The sequence below is a fragment of the Eurypyga helias genome, unplaced genomic scaffold (assembly GCF_000690775.1).
Source record: "Eurypyga helias isolate BGI_N326 unplaced genomic scaffold, ASM69077v1 scaffold9887, whole genome shotgun sequence".
Taxonomy (NCBI): Eukaryota; Metazoa; Chordata; class Aves; order Eurypygiformes; family Eurypygidae; genus Eurypyga; species Eurypyga helias.
This window is the reverse complement of record NW_010263659.1, coordinates 726-10,308: the sequence shown is the minus strand read 5'-3', so window position 1 is coordinate 10,308 and position 9,583 is coordinate 726. Positions and strand designations below refer to the sequence as shown.

Here is a 9,583-nt window from a genome sequence, read left to right as displayed (position 1 = left end):
TCCCTAATACTACCCAGTCTGGACTTCTCTTGACACAGCTTTAAGCTGTTCCCTCATGTCCTATCACTGGCCAAAGGCAGATGTAAGCAACAATGAAGTTACCCTTCAGCCTTCTCTTTTCTAGGCTGGACAAAGCTAGGATCCTCAGCTGCTCCTCTGAAGTCATGTATTCTAGTCCTTTCACCATCTCCATTGGACATATCCTAATATTCTTGTATTCTTCCTGTTTTGTGGAGCCCAAAACTGCACACAGTACTCAAGGTGGCCCTGGTTTTGGTTGAATTCATGAGTATCTCAATAAGAAGTGTTCAAAGTGCTTGTCTAGTCAGAAAGACTGGTACTAATCAATATAGTTTATTTAGTTCCAGTTTTATATTGATCTGAAGCTTCAGAAGGAAGATCAAGAGTTCTTGCTATCTAGAAGATAGAGCTGAATTCCTTTAAGAATAAAGAAATACTACCTCTGACACCTAAGGGGCTTCCTTGTGGACATTTGTACCCATTGTATGTTTTTCTGGCTGGGCTTCTTAAATAGATACTTTTTTCTTTTTTATATTTATTCTTAGTTATCAACTTCATACAGTCTCTGCCTAATTAAAGTGCATTGTTTACTAGCTCTTCAAAATCTAATTGAATTTAGCTGAAACTGTGCTAAGAAATGTCTCTTAGGTATGATGTCTTCAAGTGGCACTTTCAAATGTCATTATTGATGTCTTCATAAAAAAAGTACCTAAGTTATGAAGTTGGGCTGTAGTGGTCCCCAAAATAAGCTCTGTTTTTGAAGCTGAGCTTGTACTTATTAAAATGAGACAGGTACTTAGTAATTTGCTTCATGTGTCCTTACCAAATTATTTGAAGGACATTTCACACAGACCGCCTACTTTGCCTGGGCATTTTGGCTCTGTCCATAGTTAATGATGAAGCAGTTTAATGTTAATGACAGAACAGACCTGAAACCATATGAGTTTCATGTGCTTGGTTTTAATTCACATTCCAGCTCTTAGGGATATTAAAATCTGCAATGTAGATGTAGTTTCTAAAGAGACTGTGATTTTTTTCTTAGTTTATTTTATAAAAATACAGGCTAGACTCTAGCTTTGGAGATTCACTTTCTCTTGGTATTTTTGTGTATGTACATGTAAATATGTCAGAGGAAATTTGAGCCAGTGTTAGCTACTGATTATTACGTTTGTATATGTATTTTGCTGTTACTTGTCTTGGCAGGCAGAAATCAGTTTTAGTAGAATTCACCACTTTGGAATTTTTTTGAAACGTGGAAGCTGACAGTAAGAATAGGAGTCTTATTCATGGGTGATATAAAAAGTCCTAATGAATTATTCATATTTTGTAGGTGCTTTTAAATATCTGAATCCTGGTTTCCCATCTGTTTCTTCAAACTTAGTAGATTCTTTGGAAAGTGCTTTCAAAAATATAACTTTCACAGCTACATTTAAAGTCTTGGTTATGCTTTTTGGAGGCCATGCTCAAAAGTCAATTTGACTGTATTTTAGAAAGCCTGCATTTTAAAGCCACATCCAGCATGTTTTTTATGTCAGCATAAGATAGTATGTTTTCCTGATCTATAAAACAGTTACTCGAGCTTTTTTACTTCATTTATTTGAAAATCCTGTGAAGCAATTTGTTTGTAATTCGTGCATGCATTTTACATACCACATCTCATAACCAAAGAAACAAAGGTCTTTAATATACTTTAGAGGCAAAATGTATGTGTTTTTTTTTTATTAAACATTAAGGAGCCGTTTGGTTCACCTTGTTATATCTAACCATCAGACTTTACATTTTAAAGTAATCTTAATCGAACTAATAAAATGGGTTGCTTCAAATAAAGTTTATATGTGATTGGAGTATTGCATCCTACCTTCAAATCAGAATATTTAAAGCTGTTTTAAGTAATTTATACAAAATAACTGCTATTTATACTATAATGTAGAAGGGCTACAGTTTATGTTTGTAGACCTCTTTAATAATGACAGAAAAAAAATGGGAAAGCATTGGAAAAACTGAAGGTAAATATAGTTGTAGCAAGTGAAAAGGATGTTTATATTTTGAAATCTTTACACAGGATACATGTGCTAAGATGAGAAAAAGAATGTTCCCAGGGAAACTGCTTGCAGTCCAGATTCTTTGAGATGTATAAGCCTAATATTTTGTACCTCCTAGGGTCTGCAGTCCTAATGATAGAATAGAAGAGTTCAGCAGTATCGAGTCCAACTGCCTGACCACCTCAGGGCTGACCAAAAGTTAGAGCATGTTATTAAGGGCGTTGTCCAAAAGCTTCTTAGACACCGACAGGCGTGGGGCATCAACTGCTCTTCTTGGAAGCCTGTTCCACGGTTTGAGCACCCTCTCTGTACAGAAATGCTTTCTTGTGTCAAGTCTGAACCTCCCCTGATGGATGCATCTTGGAGCCATTCCCATGGGGCCTGGCAGTGGGTACCATGGAAAAGAGATCAGCACCTCCCTTTCCACTTGCTCTCCCCTTGAATTAAGATTGATTCTTAGCTCAATCCCCAGCTGCTTTGAAAGACCTCTCTGGTGTTCTGATACTGTTGTCTCAAAATCAGGTCAGTATTACAGCTTAATAAAAACCCCAAAAACCACTTTGTATTTGCCATTTATATCTAGTGTAATAATAATACATAATATAGTCTAGCACAGAGGCTTGGAGCAACCTGGTCTAGTGGACGGTGTCCCTGCCTGTGGCAGGGGGGTTGGAACTAGATAATCTTTAAGGTCCCTTCCAACCCAAACCATTCTATGATATGCTGTATTAATAACACATAGTGTATTATAAAGTTGACATATCTTAATATTTACATATAAATAGTAAGGTATATAATATATAACTTTCTATTGTCAATGCAAAGACAAAAAAATCAAAGTGTTTTCAACTGCGTCTCTTTAAAAACAAAGATGAATTAGTTTGTGGTTAAGAACATCTTTAAATATAATTTTAAATTCCTAATTTCTAGTAAGCTTGAAGATTCACTTCCACAAAGTTGATGTTACATTTTTTTCTTTGGCCACCAAATCCCTGATGGTAGTTATGACCATTCCTAGAGGTTTTAAAAAAAACACTTTCAAATTAAGGTGGTTAAATTCACTGAAAAAAACCGATGTTAATGCTTTGAACTGTTCTGGTTTGTTCTTCCCTTCACAATGTTAATTTCCACAATCTTTATTGAGAATTTTCAGTAATAGGTGGTTGAGAGACACAGATAGCTTGAGCCTTTTGGAGAGTCTCTTGTGTTCATATCCCGGGTGCTTAGTTCTTTCTTCGAATTGTCCTGAACCAGGAATAAACTGCATCTGCCTTACCTTTAGAGGTAACCTTCCTAACCTGTAAAATGGGCATTACCTCCATGAGATTTTAGAAGCCTCTTCTCTCTTTTCACGTTACTGTCTAAGTCTTTGCCAGCCTGCTGTAGCCCATTAAATTGGTAATTCCTGTGGCAGGCAGGCCCTGCTGGCAAAATGTGATACAAGATTAAGCAACATAGGATTTCTAATATGCTCCTCTTGTATCTAGAGATGAAGAAATGACGGGGGACCTCTGAAGTAGAAGCATGGGTCGTGCTGATGGCCTTGTAACGGATAATTTTGCAAAGCTGCCCTCTACCATTTAATATGTCTGTATGTGGAACAGTGTAATTGGAGTTCATGCAAGCATTTACTTTTGCTACTCTTTGGCTGATTCATTTTAATTTATATTCAAAGCTCTGTGCAATATTGAAATCTCGGGTGTAGACACTGTATTTAAAGGACACCTTTTTCTTCAGGTTCGTGTGTGTATGTAAACGTGTTGGAGAAACTTCAGGACATGTTAAGCACTGATTGCCACACTTGCCTGTCTTGTACATGTACAGTGCTACTTGAAATGTTTTCTTCACCTTACGTATTTCTATTCTTACCTTAACTCTGGGTCATCACAATCTTTTTTTAAAGATGACAAGAGAAGGTAACTTCCACAAAGCACTGTATGATTCAGCTCTAGTTTCTGGAAACCTGTTTGCGGTCATTCAAGTGTGGGATTGATTGAACATCTGGGTCTTTGCATGCATGGTAATTTTGCTGAAAAGAGGTATTTACTATTCAATAGTCTTATACCTGTGGTTTTATTTTTTTACTTTTTAGGTGCATTGAATTTCAATCCTGATGCTGCTGATTCCATTCCAGGAGAAAGACAACCTACAGATACAAACTGGGTAAATAAAGATAGGAAAGGTTCTAACAGTAATCAAAATAGAAGTAATTTACCATTTCCTACTCAGTCTTCCGAAAGAGGTACAGATTACGAAAGCTCTTTCACAAAGCATCGTGGCTTTTGTAATCCAGAAAGTCAGTATGGGAATTCTGAAGATTTCCACCGATACTTTGGTGCCAGTAAAAGTTTGAAGAATCGTAACTTGCAGAGCCAGAGATGGCACAGATCAAGAAACGACAGCACTTGTACTAGAAGTAAGATAAGGCAGAGTACTACTGATGCTGCTACAGGTCCAGGAATTTCGGATACTGCAGTAGCACCTGGGAGAAGAGTACCTCCTAGAGGATACAATGACTTTCTCTCCTCAGAGAGTGACAGGGATGTACCTAATGCCGATAGCAGAGGAGCAAAGCCAAAGAAAACACATCTGATGCATGCATCTGGAAGAGGTTTCAGGGAGAAGGGAAAGCAAGTACATGACCGTGAAAAGAGAGCGAGCTCTAAACAGAAAGTAGAGCTATTCGAAAATGTTCCATCTTTGGATTTGACTCAGTCTGACTCTTCAGAATCGTCTGTTGGAAAGGCATTCTGTGATGCACCTGTTGGTAGTGAGGATGATCAGAAAGGCTACAATTATGTGAACAAGAGATATCTGCAGAAGCCTGTGTGGAATAAACCCCCAGCAGAAAAGGAGTCTCAGAAAAGACATGATTCTCACCGTAGTAAAAATACAAAAGTGGGTAAGAAGTCTTCTCTTGCATATACTCCAAAAGATAAAAATGAGAGGAAGAAAGAAGTCTCTGTTCACAAAAATGATGAAAATGCGACCAGTGAAATAAGGCATCAGTTGTCTGATTCTGTCAGATGTGATGGAAGAAAGTTCCTGCTAAAGGGGGATCAGGCACCTGCACTTAATTTCAGCTGGACCCAGTACTGGAAAAAGCAAAGTGATGTACCAAAAAACAAAGAAACTCATACAGGTAAGCTTTCTAGTTTGTCCTGTACACCTGTATTAAAGGTACAATTTTGAATAATTTAAACTGCCTTCACATTGGACTAGCTGAAAAGGCTGATTTCACATTGGGTCAATATTGTTTTCAGAGGTTAGCATTAAATGCGGTATCTGAGTGGGGAGGTATTCTGTTAGTTCACTTGGGAAGAACAGATTTTGCTGAAAGGTTTTGTTTTACCACCAAACTGCAAATGATGACCTGGTCAGCCACCGGTTGCGGGACCGGCTTGTAAAATTCTGAGCATTCTGAACAGTGAGACTTGAGAGGGGCAATCCTAAGGCTGTTCTTTGCAGAATAAGTTTTCTCATGTTTTATGTAGAAGTAGGAAAATGCCAGATAGAGGAACTGTATTCTGCTCCTAACTGGAGCTTTCTGCCTGCTCCCCCCCTTTTTTTTTTTTAATTTGCAGTGATAGAATCAAAAGGTAATTAGAAATTGAGAAACTCTCTGGATACTGTTTTTGGAAGTTGAGAACAGAAACATGTGCCACTGACAGTGTAAAGCAGACCCACAGGTTTTAATTGTCTGAGTGCATTTTGTGCCAGCTCGTACCATCAGGGACTTAAAACATTAAATGAAATGGATTCAGCTGAATCTCTTCAATGCCATGGGAGTAGTTTCTGTTTCTAGAAAACCTCTTTCTTACTGTTTTGGATAAGCTTAAGTGTGCATGGAGGAAGTAGTCTTATGTTATTTATGGCATCCAGCAGAAGTCCTGTTTTATTTTGGAGGCAATAAGGAGGGAGATTTTTGCTTTTCCCTTTCTGTTTGAACAAACACTGTGAGAATTAGATTTAGTTGGTTTTTACAAAGCATCTCAATCTGATCTCCTGCTGCCCAGAATCATAGAGATGGGTAGACTAGTTCCTGTTATCTTGACTGTGGTATTGAATGTTTTGAAGATTCTGCTTCTCGGGGTCTTTTTCAGAGCTGAGAAAGCAGTAGCATAATTGGCAAGCATGAGAGAGCTCCAGTCAGAAACTTTGTTCTCTTAGGAGAAGCTCAAGGATTAACATCGTTCCTGATCGTTTCTAACCAGAAAACATTAGCTTTCATGCTCCAGGGTTCTACTTGAATCATAAAATAAAGACACCTCATTTTTTCTCCCATGGTTATTACTAAATGTGAGACATCGTATGTGGTAAGCAGGAAGAGAAGTAGTAATCGTTCTGAGGGGACGTAAGGAACTTCCCCCTCCAAAATGGCAATCTGTCTTTGCATGCTTCAGTTGGGACCTCTTTTGGAAACATTGTCTGCCACTATTTTCAGGGGTCTGAGTCTGTGCTTTTTAACTGTTTATGGGATGGCTATCCTTTCTGAGTATGGTACAGCTGCAGTCTTCTGGAGAAAAGTAGTATGTTTTAGGTGGGGATGCCTTCTTTGCAGCAGGTAATATTCATGGGGTACTGAAAAGCAGAAGTGACTGTTGATTCTAAATGTGGTGGTGCTTGATGCAAGGGGGCTGGAAAAGAAGAAAAGAAGCTTGGAAGTGCTTATATCCTATCAGGGAGGACAAACAGGGTTCACACTTCCAGGTGTTAAGTGGCTTGCTTTCAGTCGTGTGTGGTACAAGTATATTTTGTATTGATAGTAATTTTTCTTCTGTTAATTTATCTTTTTCTGTCCTTCATTATGAGGTCTAACTTCCTTTGTATTGGCACCATCTAAAAATGGCGCGTCTTTACACTTGTAATTAAGGTATTTTAAAATTCTGTGGACATAGATCACATAGCATTTCTAAGGTGTATTTGATAGCCTTACCTTGATGGGAGAGTTAATCTGCAGAACTGAAGTTACGTGTTCGCTCTGTTATGGCTGTACATCTAACTGTTTTCGGGCTGCTTTGTCTTTCATGTGGAGTTCTTGCTTTATTTTCAAAGTACATTTCACATGGCTTGAAAGGCCCTGTACCTTTAATTGTTGTTTCTCGGTAATTCCATTCCTGAAGCAGTCAGTTTATGACGGTCTTATTTCTGTTATTTAGCTACTTCACTGTTAATATTTGTTGTCTGGTTTTGCAGGAATAGTAGAGAACGGGAATGAAATTTAATTTTGGCTAGAACTTCTGTATTTAAGACCTTTAAGCTTTTTGGTTTAAAGTTTATCTGAAGATAAATTTCCCATATAAAGTGATGAGTAAAAGCTCAAACCTCTTCCAAGCTTAAAACTATTAACTAATTTGTAAGATAAGAATGATTGGCAACAGTAATTCCTGTTGGTGAATAGCACTTAGGGGAGTCTCATACTTCTTTTTCCTGCTCTGAAGATAGAGAAATGCAGCCAAATATCAAACTGGGATCTTTGAGGAGTAAACTAATGCTTTGCTTATAGCCACACAGGAAAAATAAGTTCTGTTACAATTTAAGTGAAATAGTGGAATTCCATTTGAATTTTGTTTCCCAGCTAGCTGAGATTTCATGCACAAGTAACATATTTTCATTTGCAGGGTCGTTGATTGAACAGCTGACCACAGAGAAGTATGAGTGCATGGTATGCTGTGAGGTGGTCCGAATAGTAGCCCCAGTGTGGAGCTGTCAGAATTGTTACCACGTATTCCACCTAAATTGCATCAAGAAGTGGGCACGATCACCAGCTTCACAAGCTGAAGGTTGGTATTCTTTCTTGCACACACTTTCTGTCTCAAATATATGTAATAGCAAAGTTCATGTGTTTCTTTTCTTGGAAAACTACTTGTAGTCTGAGGTAACCAGTAAGGTGTAAACAAAGATAGTTTTAACTAATCCTTCTTGCCCTGCTCCCTCCCCTCTTTTTTTTTTTTTTTTTTTTTAAGTTTTGTATAATCCTCCTAACTTGTTTGATTCTTCATAGTATTCTAGCTAAAACTAAATTCCAGGTCTGGATATGTAAGTGTAAGGTCACTCAGTGAAATCAGTGCATCAAGATGCAAACCTGTGGCTATGTTTTTATACACCGAGAAGTCTCGCCTTCTCTCATCTGTGCTTGGCTGAGCAGTCAAACAGAAGCAGCACCCAAGCATTAGTTATCTGGTTTTACTCAGTCACTTCTCAGTTCTGTTCTCAGTTAAAGTATTCCTGAAATCCATCACCGATGCAATGCAGTGAAATGAGATTCAGAGAAGACAGACAGTTTCTGCCTTTGTCATTAGCTTAAACTGGTTTTGAAACTCTTGCAGCACTTTGAATGCTTTGCTGGAAGTTAAGGCTGAATTGCAGCTTCTCTGCTGTGTTCAGTTGTGTGCTGTAGACACACTCTGAAGACCGTGATGCTAATCTTGAAGTAGGGTTAACGTTTCTGTACCCTGCTTGTTTAGCATTTACCATTATTCATGTGTGTTTCTGTCTCACTCTGGGCAGACGGGAAATACAGTCTGTCAGCTACTTCCAGATGTTTGAGAGAAGTTCTTACAGATGGTAAATCTCTTGCAGAAAGAATTGGCTGCAAAGTTCTTGGGGTTTCTGAAGATGCAGAGACAGACTTCTGTGTAGGGCTGGTCATGCTTTATACTGACAGTAGAAAGGAAGTTACAGATGTCAGCACAATATTTGGAACATAAAGGCATTAGAATGAGAAGGGAACAGGTTTTTGGTTAAGACTGAGATCCTAAGCCAAACTGAGAGTTACTGTTGAGAACTTTTATCATCTAAATCTTTTTCTGTCACCTTCTTTGGAGCTGATTTATTTCCCTAGAACACCTTATTACTTGGTCAAAAGGGTATCTGCTTGTGTTAGGGAGGTTTTGCTTATCTGTCAAGATGGTGACTGTAGGTGCTTGAATCCTGACAGCATTTCAAATAGCCATATCTTTTGGCCGTTTTGCTTTTTCTTGTAAGAATAGGTGGACTAAATACATTATTGTATTACACAGCGCAACCCTGGTCGGGAGTGAAGCTTAAAGGCATGCACTGCAGGGATGGGTATAAAACTAGCCCTGGTTAACATATCATATCTGTGCAGTGTCCTGTTTTGCTAATTATGTAATGAGCAACTCTCTGATGTAATGCAGGTGCTGTGGTCCAAATACTGAGGTCCGTATCTGGCTGTCAGGTTGGCGCCCATGCAGAGGTGGGTGCAGATGAAGGGGGAAAGTGAACTCTTCTGGGTTACTGTGTCAGTGTAACCCAGTCAGCAGTGTGCTCAGGAGGTCAAGAAGCCCAACAGCATCCTGACCTATATCAGGAATAGTGTGGTCAGCAGGAGTAGGGAAGTGATTGTGCCCCTGTACACGGTACTGTTGAGGCCGCGCCTTGCTTACTGTGTTCTGTTTTGGGCCCCTCACTGCAAGGAGGACATAGAGATGTTGGAGTGTGTCCAGAGAAGGTGACAAAGCTGGGGAAGGGTCTGGAGAACAAGTCTGATGAGGAGC

General features: G+C 38.9%; 1 protein-coding gene across 1 annotated transcript; it reads left to right on the top strand.

Annotated features, from left to right (window-relative positions):
* Positions 1-4,155: 4,155 nt before the first annotated feature.
* LOC104512935 (transcriptional repressor NF-X1-like) lies at positions 4,156-7,846 on the top strand (the record flags this gene model as incomplete). The annotated part of the gene is made up of 2 exons (XM_010156125.1): positions 4,156-5,205; positions 7,685-7,846. Coding segments are annotated over 2 exons (1,212 nt in total), but the record flags the coding sequence as incomplete, so codon positions are not given.
* Positions 7,847-9,583: the final 1,737 nt, after the last annotated feature.